At 37.7% G+C, this 23,871-nt stretch overlaps 3 protein-coding genes across 5 annotated transcripts; all 3 read left to right on the top strand.

Moving 5' to 3' along the window:
- Positions 1 to 3,172: 3,172 nt before the first annotated feature.
- On the top strand, positions 3,173 to 8,130 carry LOC147520560 (cyclase-like protein 2). The gene is made up of 7 exons (XM_086592103.1): positions 3,173 to 3,690; positions 4,424 to 4,468; positions 5,136 to 5,208; positions 5,689 to 5,786; positions 6,920 to 6,990; positions 7,491 to 7,638; positions 7,819 to 8,130. The coding sequence occupies exons 1-6, from the start codon at positions 3,198 to 3,200 to the stop codon at positions 7,614 to 7,616; spliced, it is 906 nt and encodes a 301-aa protein (XP_086448229.1). The 5' UTR covers positions 3,173 to 3,197; the 3' UTR covers positions 7,617 to 7,638; positions 7,819 to 8,130.
- A 658-nt stretch (positions 8,131 to 8,788) lies between these two features.
- Positions 8,789 to 19,315, top strand: LOC147520559 (mediator of RNA polymerase II transcription subunit 30-like). Of its 3 annotated transcripts, none has more exons than XM_086592106.1 (3): positions 8,789 to 9,711; positions 9,803 to 9,904; positions 16,166 to 19,315. In XM_086592106.1, exons 1-3 carry the CDS (start codon positions 9,442 to 9,444, stop codon positions 16,205 to 16,207), a joined length of 414 nt encoding a protein of 137 aa, XP_086448232.1. In that variant the 5' UTR covers positions 8,789 to 9,441; the 3' UTR covers positions 16,208 to 19,315. The 3 variants fall into 3 exon arrangements, with proteins under 3 accessions (XP_086448232.1, XP_086448234.1, XP_086448233.1); XM_086592108.1 differs by lacking the exon at positions 16,166 to 19,315 and adding an exon at positions 14,816 to 14,842; XM_086592107.1 differs by lacking the exon at positions 16,166 to 19,315 and adding an exon at positions 13,033 to 13,089.
- Positions 19,316 to 19,484: 169 nt separating this feature from the next.
- On the top strand, positions 19,485 to 22,040 carry LOC147520558 (DNA-directed RNA polymerases II, IV and V subunit 3-like). Its single transcript, XM_086592102.1, has 3 exons — positions 19,485 to 20,390; positions 20,472 to 20,709; positions 21,540 to 22,040. The coding sequence occupies exons 1-3, from the start codon at positions 19,936 to 19,938 to the stop codon at positions 21,810 to 21,812; spliced, it is 966 nt and encodes a 321-aa protein (XP_086448228.1). The 5' UTR covers positions 19,485 to 19,935; the 3' UTR covers positions 21,813 to 22,040.
- The last annotated feature ends 1,831 nt before the right edge of the window (positions 22,041 to 23,871 follow it).

Below are 23,871 nucleotides of genomic sequence, written 5' to 3'. Positions count from 1 at the left end.
CATATGGATGTCAAAGTACCGTTGTTGATAAAAAAAATTGTGTACTTTCTTTAGAGCAAAGCAAGACATATGTGTTAATCTCTTTTGTTTAGATGATTTCATATCATGAGTGCTAGCATTGAGAATGTGTATGAGACAAAGAAATTCTATTTGAAACACGCCATAAACCGGCCATTGAAAATGATAGTTTATTATGTTGTTAAACTCATTTCTCAGAATCGCTATATTCAAATGTCGATGTTGACGTTTGAATATGGTTGAAGGCCACACAGCATCTTAAAACCGGACCGTAGGATGGTATAGGGGAATTTCGGGCACTACGTAATTGAATGACCGGTGAATATAGGAATTAAAACTCATGTTGGTCTCATTATATTGTTATAGCACTTAGTAGAAATATTTTTCATTGAAAAGTATGGGTATTATGATAGTAAGCATGTGTTAACACATTTTGTGACAAATATCCATCTTATGAAAAATAATCTCCTTTGTGTTTTCTCATACTAAATATGTCAATATCATTGGTAGCCAATTGTACTTGATGGATAATGTATGTGAGACATGACATTGCCTACATTAATGGCATAATCGAAATGATAACCCATTGTGTCCTTATAAGGAACTTTGATGTATATTGTCGATTATCCAAGACTATAGCAGAGCCATTGATTATGGATCGATATTTAGTAGATTTCCATCATTGTTAGAAGGGTAATATGTTATAAACCGGATCCAAGAATGTTTATGTGTTTACCTTTGGTGGAAATTGAGTGTCTTGGATATCATCCAAGCTAATCGCCTTTAGAAAAGGCATGTGATGATGCCGAGTGGGTTAGTAACCTCTTGGCAAATCTTCCCATTGGCTCTAAACAACCTCTCGATATGTATATGCTTTGGTAACCGCCTCATTGCAATAGCTAAGACATGTTATCTTATGTGCAATGGGAAAAGAATACATGTAAGTTGAGATATAACTTAATCAAGCGGTTGCTAGAGATTATGTTAGGTTGGACTTAGTTTGGCCACATGTCTAACTCCGCACCACTTCTTTGGAGGCAAGTGGTTATATCGTCGAGGGGATGTGACTTTTGCCTTTATATAGATTATTACACCGACGGCAACCCCACCTGTGATTGGAGATCCCATGAATTAGGTTTAAAGGGAAAAACAAGTCACCTCGCCGCCCGGTATGCTATTGTCTTTCTTTGAGACGCCCCACCCTATGGCTAGATAGCATTTTTGTATACTTTGTATAACTTGAATTGCAATGAGTAAAGATGAGTTATTTTACTCTTATTGGAATCCATAGTCCATTTTTTATGAGATAGTGTATTCTAACCGCTATGTACACTTGATGGATATCCACCTACGTGAATGTAGAACTGGGTCGGTTCTCTTATGAGTATTCGTGCAAGTACTCTAGAGCATTCACATAACACAGGCAAAGGGGGCAAAAAGCGCAACACCGGTAATGCATATATAATGAAAGAGCAATGTGGGTGCATGTCCTCTATTTTACTACAAGGGAATGTTGGTTCAAAGATTTTTAATCCACCACTTTCACGTATTATAAGACATGTTACCCTATGACCGGTTCAAGCCCGTAAAACACCAAGATCTTATGCATTGTTTTTTCGATTCTCTCCGGCATTTCGTTAACCCATTTCTTTTGTAATATCCTATTCCAAAATAGTGGGGACTATTAGTATTTTGAAATAGTGGGGATTGTTGGAATATCTTGTGTATTTCTAAATACTAGTGTCCGTGTGCAAAGTGGAGGAGATGAACAAATGGTATTCTCGCCACTTTAGTGCATAGTAGATAGTCCCACATTGGTTATCCACCACATCGGGTAGGGTTCAGCCCGGGCTTGGGCTTACATTGTTGTGGGTGGTGGTTTGACCAAAGCTTTAAACTTGTTTTGCCTTTTTCTTGAAAGCGAAAGTTTTCGTGTTCTATTAGGAGTTGGTCTCTTTTCTCCTAACCTCTATAAATAGGATTTGTGAGTCCATAGAAAAATAGACTTGATCGAAAACTCAACTCGTCGAGAAACGTAAAACTCAAACCAGTCCTTTTCTTTTTCTCTTCTTCTTCTTCTGTCAAAGAGAGTTATATTGTTGCTCTAGAGGGTAGTAGTCCGCTCTAGTGCAAAGTCAGTCATTAACCATTGAATCCTGTGAGAAAGACGCCATTGCCTTTCGCACCATTGGAAGGGGCTTAAATCTTTTCTTAAGGACCCGACTAATCCGCCTTGGTTATTCCTTCCATCGTCCTTGTTTCTTCATTGCTCTCGTTCATTCGTTTTCTACTTTAGTTCTTTGCGTGTTCATACAACTATTCTAACAAGATGTCCGACAAAATAATAGTTCTTCTCAAAAGTTATCTTCTCCTTTTGGCAAGGTAAGAAGGCGCAAGTTGAGTCTTAATCATAAGTTTAAATGACTGAAAGTAGAATCATAATTATGAATTAAACATGGCAAAGATATATGTTGCGCATAAATACAACTTCAAAAGAATCAGTATGGAATGGATAGCACAATATGTTGATTGAAGTCAATTTTTGTTGCGGTTATGGTCTTAAGTTGGAGGAAAGGGATATGCCAGGTCCGCTAACCAACGCATTGAAATTTCTACAATCTATGATAGTTTCAGGCTTACAATTAATGGAAGTTCTTCGACGCAACTGTTGCAAAAGGGGCCGATGTGAAGATGGCTGCAAATAAGATCATGGGTGATATTGCTACATGAGAAACACCTTGATGTACTCTGCTGTGTAGGTCTGTTTAGTCGCAACTAATACGTAGTTCGATATTGAGTTCAATATTTTAGATTGAAATGACTATGGATCGGTTACAGACAACTAGACAAGCTATTGATCAATTTGTTTATACTTATTATTCCTTGAAAGAATCATTGTACTTATTCCTCAAAAGAATTAGTACAAAGGAAAATTAATTTCATATGGCAGCCCGCTATTAATTTTTTATACAACTCATGCATTAATTATATTTCAATGGAGGAAGGTCAGTGAATACTCTGCCAATGGTAGGTAATGCAGCTAATGGCAGGTAATGTTGGGTACTGTCTGTATTGTAGTTGTTAATAGTTTGATAAAAGTAAAAACTGAACTATCAATGTAGCAGGCCCGGCTAGTGAATCATAAAACTGAGGCATATGTGGTTGAGGATAGAAAGCAGATGCATATCGTATATCGTGACATATCGTTGATATATATAGGAGTTGAGTTGTTTCAAACTCAAAACATCGTACCAAACAAATCAATCACAATGACACACCGACGACGACCAACAACGATTGTAATAATTATGGTACTGTGCATCGTGAACAAGCTTACCATGACGACTGCCACTTCAACAAACACATGTTCAGCAACAATGAATAACGAAGAAGATGACATGGTCCCACGAAGAAAGGAAGTGTATGGAAATGGGAAAATATTCGATATCACTCATAGATACACTGCTAATATGCCTTCATGGGGATCAAATGAAGGATTGGGTCAGTTTTTATGGTTACCTGCAAGTATGAAGAATGGTTCACTTGCTAATAATTCTGAGATGAAGTTGCCTACTCATACTGGTACTCATGTTGATGCGCCTGGTCATGTTTTCGATCACTATTTTGATGCTGGCTTCGATGTCGATACACTTGATCTTCAGGTTCTTAATGGTATTATTCATTCCTTCCTTCCATCTATATGTGTGTGGGATATTGCTAAAAGGCCTATAGTCATTGTAGTTATAATTGATTGATACTATGAATTATTGCGAAAAGCCAACAATGTGTTACAATTAGGACATGTAATAAATCTCTTTAGTTTTGTCTTGGGATCAATAATGCTTCCAATACAAGAATGTCGAATATGAGTAGTAGATACAAGCTTGAAAACTGCCAATGTTGAAAGAAATAAAAAATTCATGGTCAAATTCTCGGGTTTCCGTAATATGAGTTAAATGATTTCAGGCTAGTCATCATTGATCAATACCCGTATGATCATCACAAAAATATCTAGAAAACTTATCCAGAAGAGACCTCAACAGAAAGTACAAAAAGAAAATTTTGTGGAATCATATTTCATTCCTTGGCACATAGTTAATATTTTGCTACAGCACATCTCTTGAATGCGTGATAAGTGGAAAAACAATTCCAACCTTGAAATAGCTGAAGTCGCTTTGAAAGTTAGAAATTACCCTACAGGTTGTACGGTTTTAAATTTTGCTCTATAATTTTACACAGTTACTTGTGTTTCTTTATGCACTTATATGTTTTACTAGGCATTTTGTTATTTGAAGATATTTTACTTTTCCTCGGTAGAATTGTTTGCTACTTGTCAAAATGATTCATTTGACAACATGATTATAGTCATAATACTAAAGGTTTTGTTGGATTTTGTTTTCAATAGGTCCAGCACTGGTAGTAGATGTACCAAGGGATAAGAACATAACTGGTGAGCTTTATGACATGTGTAATTTCTATTCCAATTGGAAATATGTACTCCAGCTTCCTTTGCTTCTTGTTCCTTGAATTAACAGTTACATATTCAGAACCCTGTCATTCCATGGTAGTTAACTCATTTTTTTGTGATAACAATTCTTAGGGTGAAATATGACTAAAACCACTTGTTTGTTAATGGTCTTGGATTTGGACAAACACTTATAGGTTCTATGGCTGATTCCAGAGCACAACCTATCAGATTCAGGTTGACATAGGCTGATGTTACCAATACTATTTACCTGCCAAGTACAACATTATCTAGTTCTTAACCCTGCAACCCATCCAGAATCAGAAGTTATAAATGCTTCTCCAGTCACCAAGTAAGAACTGCTAATGAGATTATGTTAACAAATCTATCATTATGATGTCCACTTGAGACTTGTTAGTATGAATGAGCCCCTTTTAAAGGGAAAGTTTGAATTTGTCGAGTGTTATGTTTTTGGTTTTCATGGATAACTGGGGTTTAGAGTGGATGGTTACGTATTAAAACTGTGTTCACTGCTCACCCTGTCTAGTACTGAGTGTGTTTTTTTTTTTTTTCCATTTTTTCATTTTTTTTTTTTTTTTTTTGAGCTAGTCATGTGTATCTTGTAGTTGACGTTAGTTTCCATTTCTTGCAGCTGAAGTTATGAAGTCCTTGAATATTCCCAGAGGAGTACATCGAGTTCTTTTCAGAACATTGAACACGGATAGGTACTTCATGTTATTTGCACCCATCTGGCTTTTCTTCATAAACTACTCAATTAAAAGAATGTATAAAGAAATTGAGGAGCTAACTAATAGCTGTTGGGGCCTAGATGTGTTTAATTTAGCCTCCTTATACACTAGTTAAAAGAACGACACCTCATTGCATTCAGAAGGTTTGTGTATTCGATCTTACCTTCGTAAACGAGGAGCTCAGCTAACACCCATAAGGCTATAATTTGTTGTGTAATGTAGCGAACATTTTGTATGTTTGTTGATTTATCTAATATTTTGCATGAGATCAATAACGCACATTCTGTGGACACCTAAATGATGGGAATGACCTAGTGAAACAAATTCTGTGTCGTGAATGATTCTGATACTCTGCTAATGTAATTTTTCCCAAAATATTCTGCCCTCTCTAGTATTGAGTTGTATGGAACTTGCAATATTATTAATTCAGGTCGTATCTTTTTCTTCTGAACTCAGAGGTCTTATGTGGAAAAAAGAGTTCGACACAAGCTACGTGGGATTTATGAAGGATGGTGCAAAATGGCTGGTATCGAACACTGACATCAAACTCGTTGGTAAGTGATATATCTTTGTAGTTTTATTTTGTAAAAAGAAAAGCTTGTGTTATCTATCAAAATGCAGGTTCTTTGGTATGTCAGACAACATGTCTGAGATGTTATTAGCATTTTTTATGTCATTGTGACCGTTATTGATTTTATACATTTCATTCTTATAAGAAATTTTTTGTCAGTTGCACCAAATACTTGTATTCCTCCTGTGATGATCTATTGCATACAAACTTTTGAAGTACTTCACCACTCAACTGTTGATACAGTTAGATCTGACTCATCTGAGTATGAGATATCAAATGTGCAAATAGTTCCTTCATTCCCACTGTACTGAGTTGTCGAAGCTATCACATCTTCCGTAGCATTAGCACGGATGTAATCCCCAGATCTGTGCAGTTAAATCGCTACTCGGTCGCGACTCGCTTGAAGAGCGAGTAGCGAGTAGGTGTAATCGGTCGGGGATTAATCGGACGATTTTTTATAACACTATATTTCTTTACAAATAATTATTAAATATATTTAACTTTGAAATACCAACATAATGAAGTCAATTAAGAACCCAATCAATCAATAAACAATTAAAACACTCAATCAACTAAAAATAATTATGATTAAAGTGTAAAACTTTATAGAATCGAGGGTTGGTCGAATTGGCGAAATGTCAAGTTCAATGTTTAACATTGAAATAGTTGAAATAGTGAACATAATTACTTGGCTAATCGGGCCTAATCGGCAGAGTACTCGGGGAGTTTTTGAGCCCGATTGTGATCGGGGATTAAATTGTTAGTCGGGTCGGCTAAACAGCGAGTACTCAACGATTTAATAGCCCATCCCCAGATGAATGTTACTAACTTTTTCTGGGGCAGTTCAACTCTTTGGAACCTTTTCAAGGATTTTTTTTTTCTGAATAGCGAACGCAAACCATGTCCCTCAATATTAATTGAAGCATCTTTCACATTTGGGCACAGAAAAGCATATTATGTATATACAGTGCACACTGAGTTTATTATTAAATTTTTCCTAGCATCTGTGGTTGCATTTGGAGTCATTCTTTTATTATTGTGTCTATATTTCTAAGCTAACTACTGCCATTATGTTGATTGTCTGATTTGTCTGTTATGAATTTATGATATATATAGGAGTTGATTACTTATCTGCTGCTGCCTATGATGATCTAATTCCTTCGCATCTTGTTTTTCTGGAAGGCAAGGTAATTTTTCCAATGTACAAAAACGTTCTTTTAATTTCTATTAACCACACTCACGATTCATATTTGATTAATTAATCTCCAAAATGATCTAATCAAACAGTTTATGGCAGTATATCTGTTATTGATATTTGTCATATGAAATTAGCAAACTATGTTAGCAGCTACTTTGTATGCGCCATTTCTAAAGGGTAGGAAATTGTGTTGAAAATGTGATTACATGGACTTTTTATGATTCTTTAGTTTTCTGTTTCCTTATTTGAAAGACATAAATTAGATTTGTCATACAATGTGTGCTGTATTATACATTCCCAAAGACAATGATCCTCGTTAGATGTTTGAGTTGACACCATTTTTCACTTGTTTACTGTAAAGGTTGCTAGTTGCTACCAAAGCAGTCTGACATGTCTATCCTACTGGTTTATGAATTAACCTGATAATTAATTTGTATGTTCCTGGTATTTTGTCGTACTTGGCAATTATTATTTTGCTTAAACAAACAGGAAGTCATCCTTGTGGAAGGTCTAAAATTGGATGATATCAACCCTGGAATATATTCGGTGCATTGCTTGCCCCTAAGGTTGCTTGGGGCTGAGGGGTCACCAATAAGATGCATTCTCATCAAATGACAGCATTTTGCAAGTCTTACTGGTAATTTACTATTCCATAGAACTTGATCACTGCCTCCCTCTCTATTTTTGCACTGACGTTCCGATTGTGTCAGTTAAGAAATAAGGGATGCTTATTTTTACGGGAAAACTGTAGTTTGATATTGATCTTAAATCAAGTGGTTGCTTAATATCCTCGTTACTTCCCATTTTTGTCTTGTAGCCTGTAGTTCCAAAGCTTAGAAATGATGAAAAAGTGTGTGGAAGGATGCATTGCTATTGGGACAAAGGACACGGATCAGAGTCACATTGTTGAGACTTGGATAGTTTGACATTTAGTAAACTTATTAGAATGCTTCAATTTTCTATTGGCAGTACTGGGTATATTTGCTATCATCTCCATTTTGTACAATTGGTGTAATTATCTAGAGTTAATATTGATTTTTTTTTTTTTTTTTTTTTTGGTAATCAAGTTAATATTGAGTTAAGGATGCATTTAAGTGTCTGGTGCAATTACATGAGAGACTTGACACTAGCTAGTTTTCAGGAATTTAAACTGTTACTTATCACGTTTTTAGTCGTTTTCTATCAAGCAGTAACAACACACTGACATAGGTATTGCTTGAAGCCTTGGAGTAACACTACAACACAGACACCATCTTCTGCACCCAAAGACTAGGTTATTGTATACTGTATAAAGAATATAGTGTATTATCTACATTGCGAACAAAAAATGAGCTTGTTCAGTTGCACATGCTGCGGGGAGGGAGAGAAAGTAGCGGCCTAATTAGTTCAGTTTGTTATTATTAGCCGTTTTTGGTATTCCAGGTTTCAGTCAATCAGTTCACATTCTTATGAACATCTTTGCAGCACAACTCGTTGTTTTTAAAATTTAAACTGGAACTCTGAAACTAACTTGTGCCGATTGATGAACAAATTCCAATTATGATAAGCAACTGATTCTTTAGTGGTTGGAATTGGTATCGCCCTGCCGCATCAGCGGATCTTTAAAGTGCTGCGGGCACATAGAGATGTGGGTAGAGGAAGCCTAAAGAACCTGGCTGTTTGTCTCTAAAATCTTCCTGAAGAACATATCAATCATATTAATGATGTACTGCAACAGTGCAAGTGATAATCAAGTGAGCGGACTGACAGAGGGGGTATTTGGACAAAAAATCATTTGGTTGGTTCTCATCTCTTCTCTTCGTTGCTCTCGGACCAAGGGAGAGTATTTGGCCAAAATGTGATTTGGTTGGTTTATGTTTGTCTTTATTTTTCCTCTCTTCGTTCCCTCTCCCTCTCCTTTTCCATCTCCAATTTTTCGTCTCCAGTTCTCCGATTCCTCTTCCATCTCCCTCTCCAATTCTCCATCTCCAACCCTCCAGTTCTCCGATTCTCCGGGGTCACGCCACATTGCTATGCACTATACTAGTTTTCTAATGAGACAGTTTACAGAAAAGTATAAAACTACCGACATTTAACAACCAGTTAACTCCCGTTTTCTTGATTTATTTTTTTCATTTTCACAAAATAAAATATACAACTTTAGTAGGAAAAAAAACACTTGGTCTTCCTCTTCCACCTTTTCATAATATCCACATCAAAACAAACATTAGGAAGATAAAACCAATAACAAAATCAGTAAAGGGAAACATCAAACTAGGTACCTACAATTTCAGACTTTTCAAACAAACAAATCAAAAGCAAACGATTTTTCCATTGAATCAAAGAAAAATAGGTGAAGTGAAACACAAGGTTGGGTTTTTGTTTCTTTGGGTTTATGTTATTAACTAGGAAAAAAAATAAAAGAAAACACTCGTCAAAGAAGTAATCTTTTTTTGAGGCCATGTCGAGCACCAAAAGCACGCAAGAACTGGCCATAGAGGGACAAAAACACTTAGAAGAGACAATCGAAGCAGCATATCAGATTCTTTCATCAATGGACGACGAGCTTTGCAACCCAGCACTATGGTCTACAACTAGTATAGCTGCTTCTTCTCATTCTAATGATAACTTTGACATGGGTGGTGGTGCTCTAGATGAAGCCCGTCTTCGTTATAAGTCTGCTGTTGCTTCTTTAAGATCTGTCCTTACTTCCATTCCCAATTCTGTAAAGGTATATACATATACACAAGCTCACTTTGAATATATCTATTGTACTGTTCTTTAAAACTGCTAATTATAATTTTGGGCCCTTGGGTGTGTAGGCAAAATCACATGAGGCAGGCTCCAGAAATGATGGGACTGAATTCCTAGCGGATCAGTCTGAGATTGAGGTGTTGGAAGAACGGGCTACAAGTTTAAGAACGGTACTAACTTATACTTATATATGCACTTTATAAAGTCTAATTGCTTGCTTTTGTGGTGGATTTGTAGAAGTATATGTTAGTGTTTAGTATGTATGATGCAACATTTGATTTAAATAGATAACGACGATAGTGATAATTGAGATGGTCCTTTTATATGGGCGTTTGTAGGATCTAGTATGAAGACCGAGGCTATCAAAATCATATGGCGTACTCAAAAAGTGTGTGTTTGTGTATATGGATTTGTTATTTTCAAAATGTTAGACATTGAACGCAAGCACACTTCTTGAGAGAAGCCTGTTTTCTGGTTCACACAGTGCAGACAACATGTCCATTTAAGGTCACCATAAGCATAGACACGTAGACACGAGTGCTGCCACTTGAATGTCACAAAGTCCAATATCTTGGAATAGAAAGTGCAATAAATGGGAAATAGTGACCTTTAGTGAAGCCTCATGTGATCTGTCTCGTCATATATTTGTGAAAGACATTTGCCTTAAAGACAATGGAATAAAAAAGGCATCAGGAAAGGAGCGAAGATTGACGAGTAGTAATACCAGCTTGTGGTTGGGAGCAGTGTAGGCATGATTTTTGGGTTTTGACATGGTTAGAAATCATCACATGAGTTGAATTTCATGAGGATGATATCCATGGTTGGGAGATCATCTTTACCAAAGATCAAGGCACATTTGATCTTGTAGGTTCAATGGTGGTTTTCGGTGGCTATGATCTCTTGGCTCTTGCTCGGAATGAGCACTCGTTTGGACAGTTCTAAGTTTCTAACCTTGCCAAAAGTTATTCTTGATTTTTGAATTTTTTAAGCTCCAAAGTTTTATTAATTTGCAACAAGGTTAGAAATAATCAAACCAGTTTAAGTTTTGTGAGGATCATCTCCAAGGTGGGGAGTCAGGAGTGGGGACATTATCTTAATAAAAAATAAGCGCTTACTTCATCTTGTCGGTTCAACAGCGGGCCATGTGTACAATCCTGTGTACACTGATCCCATCCAAAAATGATAACCAGAAATATGAGGCTCCAATCTAAAATCACATATAAAATGCAAATAGATAGGTGATAGAGATTCGTAGCACGCGCGGATGATTTAAACTCTATGTAAAGGTGATGGTCTTACTCGTGTTGTAAAGAATGTCGAAAGTCAAGCTTCATATGTCGGATTAGTACTTTAAGGCCCTCTTAAAACACTTTCCCTATATAAGAACTTTAGCATGACTTACATTAAGAAGGAAATGATGAAGGAAGAACGTGTCAGTAATCCGTAGGAAGCTAGATATTAGTATCTTGAACTATTACCTCATATCTGCTTTGACACACACACACTCAGACATTAAATGCCACACATATGTTAGGTGCACATCGAGAAGAGTTTGAGGCATAGGGTTGGAAAGGAACCGGGGACATTCGAGGTTAGATACTTTGACGTTACATAGTTGATTCTTCACATCAAAGAATTGATTTCCTTTGGTGTAAGTTGTAGAGGGAGTTCAAGGATACAGCTTTTAGGTTTTTTGGATTTTCTTCGGAAGCTATTGCCGGAGAAGCTTATCTGGTTGTTGTTTTTTTGTTGTTTCTTGTACTTGGTTGTTGTTTTGGCTCTTAGTTTTTTCCTTGTAGTAGGATATCTCATCCTACATTGTAATATAGCATGATATCTCATCCCACTATATTGCTATGTATATGATGAACGCTTACTTTACTGATCAAAAATATAAAATATAAAATGAGGAACATTCACCTCTTAAAAAAGAAAAACATGGAGTTAATGGCTGAGGTTCTGTGAGGATGATCTCCTCCTTATGAAGACCATCCTCACACAAATCAGCCAGCTTAGACACATTCAACCCGCTGATTCCTTTTCTTAAGGTTGATCTCAATAATTTGATGATTATATCCACAAAAATTTAGCCCTTAACTTGAAGATGCAAGAAAACTGAGGGATAGGTGTGCTGATTGGTGGCTTTACAAGGGCTCTTCACAAGGCCCAAACTGTGGTTTCTATTGGTACAAAAAATGTGTTCTCTGCACCTAACACCTCATTTTATATCTGAATGGGGTCTTTGAGAGCCTCCTCGGGGTCACACCTAGGTATGGAATAATCTCCAAGGTGCTGGTCCAAGTAAGATGGGGGTTCTTATTTGTCTATTATTGGCACTGGCTGCTCTTGCTAGGTAGTATCATTATTTACTTGTATTACCTGCCAGTGGATGAGATGAGAAGGTTGGTTCTGTTAGAAGATAAAATCAATGTGATACAGTGTCAGTCTATGTAATGTTGGTTCTCACTTCCTCTGATACTGAAGCAAGGATCTGATTTTCTCAAAGAAAGTTGTAAAACATTTGGTCACTTTGCTCAAAGTAATGGTTGACTACACAGCGTACGCAGCTCTTCTAAGGACATAGCAACCTCCAGTTGGTCTTTTTGATGTTTCAGAGGTTTTTTGTTGGCTTGAATACCAAAGGCTTGTCCAATGACGAATTGACGATGTTATCATCGGTTTCTGACTAATTAATAGGGGAATGACATGGAATATAACTTCAGTGCCAACTTGGTGCTAACCCTGTTGCCGTATGACTCGGCTAAAAGTGGATGCCACTCTAGGCTTCCAAGAATCTTAAACACAAGTGTAAACCATATTATTCAGTATCCGACTGACTTCTTTTGTCTTTCCAGAGGTCTGTAGTTCGAAATTTGTGCTTGCTTTTATTTGAATAAATTAGTGAGATTTTTGCAGAACGGAGTTGTGAAATGAGGTCTGTCACAAATAGGAGTGTACTTCAACTGGATGACGATTCCCAGTCAACAGTTCAGGAGTTGAGTCGATCCCCACAGCAGTTTTGGCTCTTCTGAATTTCAACCAGAGCGTTTATGTATAAAATAATACATCTTATCCATGGTGCAGTTAGGTTAGGTGCTTTTCTTGGAATTTGGAAACCCATGTAAAAAAATATTTTGCCGCTAAATTTGGATCAGCTGCAGTGGTTTCTGCACTGACAATACACAGGCACCATCTTAGTGTTGATTTGTCTAAGAGCACAAAAGCCTGATGCATTGTAATAGGGAAGGACTTGCTGATACCATCTTAATGTTACAGCTGATGCCTTGTATTTTAATAGGGAAAGAGTACTAGCTCATCTGAAGAGGGATGGACTAGCTGATGTCTCTAATGTTCCTCATTCTCTGGCTCTGTAAGTGAATATTAAGTAGGTCATTTATGAGTAGTGTTAGAGTTATAAGGGACATCTCCCGAGGGGCTTAAGGTCACCCCTCACTCGAATTTTTGTTGTGTCGTATACGAAATAATAGTTCAGATACCTATATTTGGCTTCCTAATATTTGCTTGGCGTGCTTATTTTCATGAGTTCCTTTTTAAAAGTTATCCTAAATTTGTTTTTACTGTTTTGACATGGTCTTAGGGTGCCAATCCGACATGTGAACCTTGATTTTCAAAATTCTTTACAAGTTACAACACACGTGAGACCATCATGCTTTACGTAGAGTTTTAAATCATCCACGTACACTACAAATCTTTATTTTCATATATTTCCATATTCAATGTGATTTTAGACTGGAGTTTCCGTATTTGAATATTCAGTGTGATTTTAGACTGTGCAACTGTGCCCTGGCCCCTGAATAGATCCGCCCCTGCAACTATGTGAAACAGCATCAGTTGGAATCTGACGTTAGAGCTGCACAACAGGGAGACGAGTGAGCTGCACAACAGGGAGACGAGTGTACATGAGTTTTATTTCTAGTATGACTAGAATCTGGATCAGTTAGCATTCATGGAGCTTACTTGACTTTTTGTTTTTGATATATACACAAAGTACAGAGATAACCAAAGCTGATTTAATACTCTGATCACTCGTGAGGATGAGTTTGAGTTACCTCAGGGTTTCATCCTCCCTTCACAATCCCCTTCCCAATCTTGACAGTTGACCCAGTTATTAGTGAACTTTCAGCTGAAGACGTGTGATTCAAATCAAGTCACACAATCACACAATGACAACCATCTTCATTCTAGTTTGAGTGTTTAGGCTGTTCAGACATAGCTTTCTTCCAGTAAACAGTAAATTGTTTTTGGTAGAGCTGCTATATATACATAAATGAGAGAGTAGTGATCACTGAAAAGTTCGCGTCTAAAATTGTTCAATGGCAGAAACTTCTGTTTATGCTTCTCAGCACCTTAGGATGCATTCTCTGGTTCCATTTCCTTAGCTCTTCTGGCATTCTCTGCTGAAGAAGCTGATTGGGACGTTGCTTTGCAATTGCATTGACAATACCATAAATTTGTGATTGATGGCTGTGGAAGTAGCAGTTTTTTTTAGGCAAACTCCAAATGTTTCCCGTTTTGAGTTTGAGGGTAGATATTAGAGACACAGGGTATTTTAGTATTTTCTATTTATTAGTATTAAGTTGGGTTTTGGAAGGTCCGGATTAGGAAGGTCTTTCATGTTTCTCTTTAATGCAACCAAAGGTTGTTGAAAATAATACTTAGCTATCAAGGCATGCATCTGATTATTTTCTCTGTAATATAGAGCTTAGGGTTGGGAAGCAACAATTTTGCAATAGATTGGGCCGATGTTTTTAGGGTTGGGGCCGTATGTGCAGTGTGCTGTATAGGCCGTGGATACATTACCCCTAGTTGAGATTGTTATTTTGTTTCTCTAGTAGGACCTACTCATCACCCTCCTTTGTCATGGAAGCAGGGCGGAGCCACATGGTGGCTAGGTGGGGTACGTGCCCCAAGTGAAATTATAGGAAAAGATTGTTTACCACTTACCAGCACATAGTGTATGGGATGATACGATACCATACTAAACTGTTAAGTGCCCCACCACTCAAAGGGTAAAACAAAGCTATTTAGCTGCTTTTAACAATTTTTGGCCACATTGATAGGTTTCGAAATAGACACGACGACTGGACCAGGAAGCACAAGGAACATTTGCATGCGTGGATAGGAATGACCGTAAATGTAAGTGTTGTCATTCTAAATCACATATAAAAAGCAAATATAGGGCACGCTGGGGTTGGGATTTGTAGCGAGCGCGGACCATTTCTATGAAAGCATGATTGTCTCACATTGTCTTGTAAAAAATGTTGAAAATCAAGCTTCATATGTTGGATTAGCACCGTAAGGCCATGTCAAAACAGCTTTCCTATAAAATAAATTTTAGCATGACTTGCACTTAAAAAGGAAATCATGAAGGAAAAACACGTCACACAAATATTAGGAATGGTATCCGAACTATTATCTTATATCTAACGGTACACATTCAGACATTAAAGGACACACATGTCTTAGGTGCACATGGAGAAGATTTTAGGGCATTGGTTCGAAAGGATTGATGCACATTTGATTCTTCAATTCAAAGGATTGTTTTTCCTATGGTGTTAGCTGTAGTCTGTAGAGGGAGTTCAAGGAGATTACTTTTAGGTTTATGCATTTTCTTTGGGACTAAAAGGCCGGAGAAGCTGAATTTGTCACTATGTTTTTGTTAGTTCTTGTGTCTGTTTGTTGTTTTGGTTTTTAGCTTTTTGTTTGTAGTGGGATATCTCGTCTTATACTGTAAATATCTGCTTTATATTGCTAGTGTATGTGCTCCTAATATCCAAGGTTTGAAAGTTCAAACTATGGGAGGTGAATCCTAGTGGCTGGATTAAAGTGCCCTCGTATTTTGTAGGCGCATGGTATTATAACTGTTGGAATATAACTACTGAGGTGCATAGGATCAGTATATCTAGAATATCTTCATGATCATGATTTATATAGGAAGATGTTATTATGATCTTAGTTGATTTGATTTGGTTAGCACCAATCAAGGATTTAGTTTCTATATATTGGTATTTGTAATCTCTATATAAACCAGTGAGATCAATGTACCAATAACCTAATTTTATCAATGAATATTCTTTATCTCAAATTCAAGTTGGTATCTAGAGCTTAGGTTTTGATCTTTGGGTAAACTCTTTTACCAGTGGGTGGCTGTTGCAACGCTGCCCGCCGGACTACTTTCCACACAATAATGTTGATTTCTATGCATCTTCAACCCCATCACTGTGTTTGAATAAAAAATATTGTTTTGTATAAAATCACTTCGTCGTCGTTATCTCTTTAGTGGATTTAGTGTTGGATTTTGTTATGCAAGCCTCATCACAGTTTGATATACTCCGTTGTTGATGCTACCTTATGAAGAGAAGCATTTTATTGTTGGTACTACCTTATGAATAGGAGTCCATTGTTTTTAGGTACCGTCTCAAAAAGAGAAGCTCTTTTTTATGCTACCGTGATGTGTGTCCGGAGCTTATTTATCGGATGTTATCGTTCATGGATGGTGCTTTGCTACAGACAGCCTTCGTCACACTTGGACATATTTTTCAGCCTAGAGTTTATTTGGCGACAATCTTCTTTGGTGTTAATCTCATGCTACTTTTCAAGCATCATGAGATTAAGGGGGAGTGTTGGAATATAACTACTGAGGTGCATAGGATTGGTATATCTAGAATATCTTCATGATCATGATTTATATAGGAAGATGTTATTATGATCTTATTTGATTTGATTTGGTTAGCACCAATCAAGGATTTAGTTTCTATATATTGGTATTTGTAATCTCTATAAAAACCAGTGAGATCAACCAATAATCTAATTTTATCAATGAATATTCTTTATCTCAAATTCAAGTATAACATTGTGTATGGATAGGTAATTGAAATTCCCAAAGAGGAAAAGGCTACCATCGGTCAGTGTTGATAGAGTGGCTGACAAGAACACCGATTTTGGAGCCTGGCCGTATCTAAGGATCCTGGTTAAGTAATTAGCTTTCCTCTCCTTGACAGCTTGGGCTTTTGAGGAGTATTGGGTGGTTACATACATAATCTTGCTATATTATGATGTAAGCATTCAGAAACTCTTTACTTCCGGAATGGCCTGAAGAGTGAGTGTTGTTTCGTCCTCTTGTCTGAAACTCCAACCCCTTGACCTCCAATGGTTGCGCCAAAGGAGTCTTACAAACAGGGCATCTCAAAGCATGTTGTTAGGGATGTTTAGTATGACTGCATTTGAGAAGGTTGACCCCTTGACCTGGTGACAAAGGTTTGGGCCAAAGGAGTCTTACAAACAGTGTAATTGAAAGCAGGTTGTTTAGGGATTTTAAACATGACTGCATAAAAGGAGGCTGTGGGTTCTGACAAGCCAAATTTTTGTCATTAGGAGTCTTACAAACTTCTCCTGGATACTGTAGAATCAGAGTGCGAGTTGAATACTAGAGGCATAGGTTCTCCAGACATAGGGTTAGTAGTATCACCTAACCGATCGGACCCGACCATCATATATGTTTCCTCAAGATGATATTCGTGGATTTGTATCAACTCATTGGAGTTTGTATGGGCCTAATCAACTAAATTTAGATTTTATAGTATGTTGCAAGTCTTGCAATCCATTTCCGCAAACAGAACCAAATACTCTATTACTTGGATCACCACTCAAAGAACAACTCGCTTCGAGTTTACAATCCAAGAAGGTAGTCCTAGCCATCAAGGCATGCAGCTGGTTATTTTCTGATGTGTACTTGCATGTTTAGGGTTGAGATACAACAAATTTTTCGTTGGTTGAGCTGATTTTCTTAGGGTGGGGATCATCTGTGTTGTATAGGCCCTGTATATTTTATCCATATTGGAGATTGTTCTTTTGTTTCTGTATTAGGATACCCATCACTCTCCTTTGTCATGGAAGCGTGTGCACCTAAATGAATATCTGCAATCTAAGGCAGTGGTTTCCTTGGAATTGCTTCAGTCATTCTTGGCTTTTTGAGGGCGAGATATGAGGCATTGGGTTACTGTTAAAAGGAAGTTAATTCATAACCCTGTTTGTAACACTTAACAGCTACGTGTGGTCCAAATCTCTGTTTTCAGTACATTTGCATCTTGTAGCTTGTTAAACTAATATTCTGTTGGTAAAATCCTCTTCAGTTGGAAATCCTTTTGAAGCTTATGTCATTAAGAGAACCATGTATTGGACAGTATTGTTAGAATCAGTGTTCGAAAAACGGCCTAGGCTGTGCCCATCGGACCTGCCTAGGCCTGCAGTTCAAAAAATGGCTGGCCGATTAGTCGGGGCTAGGCGGACTAATCAGCCTCAAGGTGGGCTCAATTGTTCTCTTCCGTTTTTTTTTCCGGAAGAACGATGAAAATGCATAAAAGAAAAGGCCCATGAAGGCTTAAGATTTGAATGAGTTTAAAAGACTAATGCCCAATGTAAATTAAAAGAAAAAAAAACCAACTACAATGGGTTAAAAGATTAAAGGAGTGTGTGTGCCATTTCGACCATTTCAAAATAGATCGTATTCCTCAGTCCTCTTTCACTGTCTCCCTGCTCAAGTTGAGCTATTCACTTGTCCTTTTCTTCAACTATTATGCCTTTTTTAAAGAATTTTAGTTTGTTAATTATTATTTTTATTATGGTACGTGTGCAGTTGATCAGTCATGCATTTTTGAGATGTAAAGCTTGATTTCTTCTTTTCTTATAGTGTGGGTGTATGTGACTATATACAATATGTTTATATTAGGAAAAAACCGCCGAGTGCCTCTCCCGCCTAAGGCGCTGCCTAAAAGGCCTATGTGCCCCCACTGCCCGACTACTTCCTTACATGCTTTTAGAACATTGATTAGAATGACCGACTAGGTTTCTGTTATACTTTGATGTTCATTTCTTATGCATCTCATTGCTGCTTCTCTAGAGCCTTTTCAGTTTGAGACTTTTAATTGTCCAATCTGCGATTCCCTATAGCTGTACAGCATAGGGTGCCTCTACATGTTTACCATCACTTCCATCTTATTTGGTTTCTCTCAACAACTTCTAGTTATATTTAGTGCAACTTGTATAACATGTTTTAGATCATTATGGCCCCTCTGTATTGTGTGCGGTCGTTTGTAGGATTATCATGTAGTAGAGGCTGCATTAACCTTATTTTTGCTCTTTGGTTACAATTTATTACTGTTTACTTGACTGCATTATTACTTCTGGTGAACAGGAGCTTGCAAAAAGAACAAATATCTTAAGCTTCTCATAGATCAGCTCCGAGAACTTATTACCGACATATCCACATGGCAGAGCCCCTGCATTGCTTGAATGCCAGCACATGGGATTTTGGAAAGGCTCCAAGTCTAGGATGTGAGAAGTTTGTAATAAAATGTATATCTCTTGAAGCATAGAAATCAGAAAAACTTCATTAGGCGATCAGTTAAGCTAGTGCCTTCATCATCTCTGAGAGCAAAGAAAGTGACATTTGGAAACATTCTTCATTCTTGGATTTTTCACTTTGGAAAAAGTATATCACAATGCGTTCTACTTAGTTTATGTTTTACCTTCAATATTTCTTTTATTATTTTGTGGTAACTTTCATAAGGCGTTGGTTTTTGTTTCTGCCAAGTACCTGTAGTAGAACTGCCCAAGGTTGAGCTACTACGTTTTGGTTGGGTTATCTGCAGATTTCATTTGTGTTACTCTTGGATCATTCCCACTTTACTTCATATATATAAAGAGTGTAAGCTTTTTACTAATTGGAGTAGAGCTGTTTATCACCAAGATAAATAAGAGGCAAGTGTTGTCTAGGTGCCTGCCGCCCTGCCTAAACTGGCGTTCCCACAGTCAATCAGTCCACTTTCTCAACTCGTGCCTATTGATGTGGTTGGAATTGGTATCGCCCTGCTGCATCACTGGGTAGTCTTTCAGGCCGGGATCCTAACCAGTACCATGCCCCCATCTTTCTCCATATGAAAGTGCTGCGGGTAGAGGAAGCCTAAAGAACCTGTCTTTTTGTCTCTAAAATCTTCCTGAAGAACCTGCAGATCAATCATATTAATGATGTTAAGAGACAAGTTACAAAAAAGTAGAAAACTTGAGACAGATAGCGTTAAAACAGGGCCCTGAAAGAATAAGGTCTGGCCCAACTACATCTGGCCTCATTATATATACTTGACAGAAAGCCAGAGAAGAGAGAAGAGACAGAGAGAGAGAGATGGAAGGAGCAAAAAACCAACGTTTCCCAAAGATAAAAATCAGAGAAATGAAAGATGACTACTTGAAATTCGAACTCCGTGAAACAGACGCGTCAATGGCAAACGCTCTCCGTCGCGTAATGTTAGCGGAAGTCCCGACAATTGCAATCGACCTAGTCGAAATCGAAGTGAACTCAACTGTTTTAAACGACGAGTTCATCTCACACCGTCTTGGTCTCATCCCATTAACTAGTGACCGTGCAATGGACATGCGTTTCTCACGTGACTGTGATGCTTGTGATGGGGATGGACAGTGTGAGTACTGTTCTGTCGAGTTTCATCTCTCTGTGAGATGTGATCAAGATCAGACTCAAGATGTTACCAGTGCTGATCTTCAAAGCACTGATCCTACTGTTGTCCCCGTTGATGTCGCCGCTCGTTCCAGCTCCTCTGGTTATGATGCTTCTGAAAATAGGTATTTTTATATACTGTTTTTACTCTTTTGTGCCTTGGGCTACTTATTATTATTATTATTATTATTGCATTTTGTTTCTAGGGGGATTATTATTGTGAAGTTGAGACGTGGGCAAGAGTTGAGACTTCGAGCAATAGCAAGGAAAGGGATTGGGAAAGACCATGCCAAGTGGTCACCTGCTGCAACTGTCACTTTCATGTATGAACCGGAAATACGTATCAATGAAGAATTAATGGAAAGTTTATCTCTTGAAGAGAAGAATAGCTGGATTGAGAGTAGTCCTACCAAAGTCTTTGGTATTGATCCTAATACCCACCAGGTCTGCCTTCAAATTTAACCGCTTTGTCACTGTATAGTGCGGTCTGTTCATTTGGATTATTGTATTTCCTTTTTGTTATGCATTTCTGTTTGTTATATACTTGGGAATTATATTAAATTGCTCATTCATAGGTGCATGCAAATGGTTCATCCAATCGTTATGTCTCGATTGTTGCTGTGCTTAAAAGTTTTTTTTTTTTATAAGTCTGTGTTAGTGCTCATGTCTGATATGAAGTGAACAATGAATAATCTGTAAGAGGGGTGATAGATGGCACTTAGGCTTACTGATTATAAGGTTGGTTTATTTCTCTTTGCTATGTGATACATCATGGTGCTCTTAGTGCATTATACAGCCTTAGTGCCTAGTATGGTCATCAAACATCTTATCCATTAACTAGCCATATGGGATTTGGCACATGGACCTGTTCACTTTCCATTCTACCCAGAGGCATGTCTTGTTTGAATGTGTACTGTCCTGTGCGCATAAGAAAACTTAACAGTTGTGACAATGTGTAGTCTATGGGAGTACTTCTGAACGATGGTTCCCAGGCTTTAGATATCACCCATTTACCATGGCTATCAGCTGAAAATGCTCAAAAATTTACTAGTGGAGAAATAATGAAAGCTTTTTCTTACGGAGAGATGCAGTGAAGTTGTGTGCATTGTGTAAAACAGCCAGATGAAACATACAAGCTGGTTCACTTGGATCAATATGTATATATGTTTATGTGTCGTGTCATGCCTTTAACTATCACTTGTTTTTCGTGTTGCAGTAGTGTTTACTTCCTATTCTTTGGTGTCATAGTAGAGGGCTCTAATATCTGTTTTCAGGTCATGGTGGTTGACGCTGAGGCGTATACATATGATGAAGAAGTCATTAAGAAGGCAGAAGCAATGGGGAAACCAGGTCTTGTGGAGATAGAAGCCAAAGAGGACAGCTTTATCTTCACTGTTGAATCTACTGGTGCTGTCAAAGCTTCTCAGCTGGTGATCAATGCAATAGATGTCCTGAAGCAAAAGTTAGATGCAGTTCGCTTGTCCGATGATACTGTGGAAGCTGATGATCAGTTCGGTGAACTGGGATCACATATGCGGGGAGGATAATCAGTTGGTGTGATTGGATTCACGCACATATGGAGGCATGTTTTCTATTTTTGGGAATTTTGTTGTTAGGCAGTACAACCATTTGATATGCTTGCTACATTAGCCACTAACGCACTCCATGTCCTAAGTTTCAGTTCTAGGCTTGAACTACTGAATGTAGATGTTGTTACTCCTAACTATTCTGACACGGTGCTTGGGCTCAAAATGAGTAATTATCTTTTGGATGAATGCGCTCCTGCACATGTATTCTGCCTGTGTAAACTTCTGTTATATTTTGTAGTTAAACTGTTCAGGATTTCGGTCTTCTTTTTCTTTTTCCCTATTGCCTAGCCCCTCTTGCCTTTCCCCATTTTCTTTATAGTCTTCCTTAAATATTAGGTGTCCTCTTTTTTGTTACATTAGTTCCATTTTATTTTGAGTGTACTTCAACTGGATGACGATTCCCAGTCAACAGTTCAGGAGTTGAGTCGATCCCCACAGCAGTTTTGGCTCTTCTGAATTTCAACCAGAGCGTTTATGTATAAAATAATACATCTTATCCATGGTGCAGTTAGGTTAGGTGCTTTTCTTGGAATTTGGAAGCCCATGAAAAAAAATATTTTGCCGCTAAATTTGGATCAGTTGCAGTGGTTTCTGCACTGACAATACACAGGCACCATCTTAGTGTTGATTTGTCTAAGAGCACAAAAGCCTGATGCATTTTAATAGGGAAGGACTTGCTGATACCATCTTAATGTTACAGCTGATGCCTTGTATTTTAATAGGGAAAGAGTACTAGCTCATCTGAAGAGGGATGGACTAGATGATGTCTCTAATGTTCCTCATTCTCTGGCTCTGTAAGTGAATATTAAGTAGGTCAATAGTGTTAGAGTTCGAAGGGACATCTCCTGAGGGGCTTAAGGTCGTGCCCCTGACTCGAATTTTTCTTGTGTCATATACGAAATAATAGTTCAGATACCTATATTTGGCTTCCTAATATTTGCTTGACGTGCTTATTTTCATGAGTTCCTTTTTAAAAGTTATCCTAAATTTGTTTTTACTGTTTTGACATGGTCTTAGGGTGCCAATCCGACATGTGAAGCTTGATTTTCAAAATTCTTTACATGTTACAACACACGTGAGACCATCATGCTTTACGTAGAGTTTTAAATCATCCACGTACACTACAAATCTTTATTTTCATATATTTCCATATTCAATGTGATTTTAGACTGGAGTTTCCATATTTGAATATTCAGTGTGATTTTAGACTGTGCAACTGTGCCCTGGCCCCTGAATAGATCCGCCCCTGCAACTATGTGAAACAGCATCAGTTGGAATCTGACGTTAGAGCTACAGAACAGGGAGACGAGTGTAGATGAGTTTTATTTCTGGCATGACTAGAATCTGGGATCAGTTAGCATTCATGGAGCTTACTTGACTTTTTGTTTTTGATATATACACAAAGTACAGAGATAACCAAAGCTTATTTAATACTCTGATCACTCATGGGGATGAGTTTGAGTTACCTCAGGGTTTCATCCTCCCTTCACAATCTCCTTCCCAATCTTGACAGTTGACACAGATATTAGTGAACTTTCAGCTGAAGACGTGTGATTCGAATCAAGTCACACAATGACAACCATCTTCATTCTAGTTTGAGTGTTTAGGTTGTTCAGACATAGCTTTCTTCCAGTAAACAGTAAATTGTTTTTGGCAGAGTTGCTATATATACATAAATGAGAGAGAAGTGGTCACTGAAAAGTTCGCGTCTAAAATTGTTCAATGGCAGAAACTTCTGTTTATGCTTCTCAGCACCTTAGGATGCATTCTCTGGTTCCGTTTCCTCAGCTCTTCCAGCATTCTCTGCTGAAGAAGCTGATTGGGACGTTACTTTGCAATTGCGTTGACAATACCATAACTTTGTGATCGATGGCTGTGGATGTAGCAGTTTTTTAAGGCAAACTCCAAATGTTTCCCGTTTTGAGTTTGAGGATAGATATTAGAGACACAGGGTATTTTAGTATTTTCTATTTGTTAGTATTAAGCTCTGGGTTTTGGAAGGTCCGGATTAGGAAGG

This window comes from Coptis chinensis, chromosome 2 (genome assembly GCF_015680905.1).
Source record: "Coptis chinensis isolate HL-2020 chromosome 2, ASM1568090v1, whole genome shotgun sequence".
NCBI lineage: Eukaryota > Viridiplantae > Streptophyta > Magnoliopsida > Ranunculales > Ranunculaceae > Coptis > Coptis chinensis.
The sequence above is the reverse complement of the archived record's forward strand: the minus strand, read 5'-3'. Positions and strand labels throughout refer to the sequence as shown.

Coding starts and splice junctions, on each gene's coding strand:
- LOC147520560 (XM_086592103.1), top strand. CDS start 3,198: ATGCATATCGTATATCGTGACATATCGTTGATATATATAGGAGTTGAG. Junction 4,469..5,135: donor AAGGGATAAGAACATAACTG/GTGAGCTTTATG, acceptor CATTTCTTGCAG/CTGAAGTTATGAAGTCCTTG. Junction 5,209..5,688: donor AGAACATTGAACACGGATAG/GTACTTCATGTT, acceptor TTCTGAACTCAG/AGGTCTTATGTGGAAAAAAG.
- LOC147520559 (XM_086592106.1), top strand. CDS start 9,442: ATGTCGAGCACCAAAAGCACGCAAGAACTGGCCATAGAGGGACAAAAA. Junction 9,712..9,802: donor CCATTCCCAATTCTGTAAAG/GTATATACATAT, acceptor TTGGGTGTGTAG/GCAAAATCACATGAGGCAGG. Junction 9,905..16,165: donor GGGCTACAAGTTTAAGAACG/GTACTAACTTAT, acceptor CATTGTTTTTAG/GTACCGTCTCAAAAAGAGAA.
- LOC147520558 (XM_086592102.1), top strand. CDS start 19,936: ATGGAAGGAGCAAAAAACCAACGTTTCCCAAAGATAAAAATCAGAGAA. Junction 20,391..20,471: donor TATGATGCTTCTGAAAATAG/GTATTTTTATAT, acceptor TTTTGTTTCTAG/GGGGATTATTATTGTGAAGT. Junction 20,710..21,539: donor TTGATCCTAATACCCACCAG/GTCTGCCTTCAA, acceptor ATCTGTTTTCAG/GTCATGGTGGTTGACGCTGA.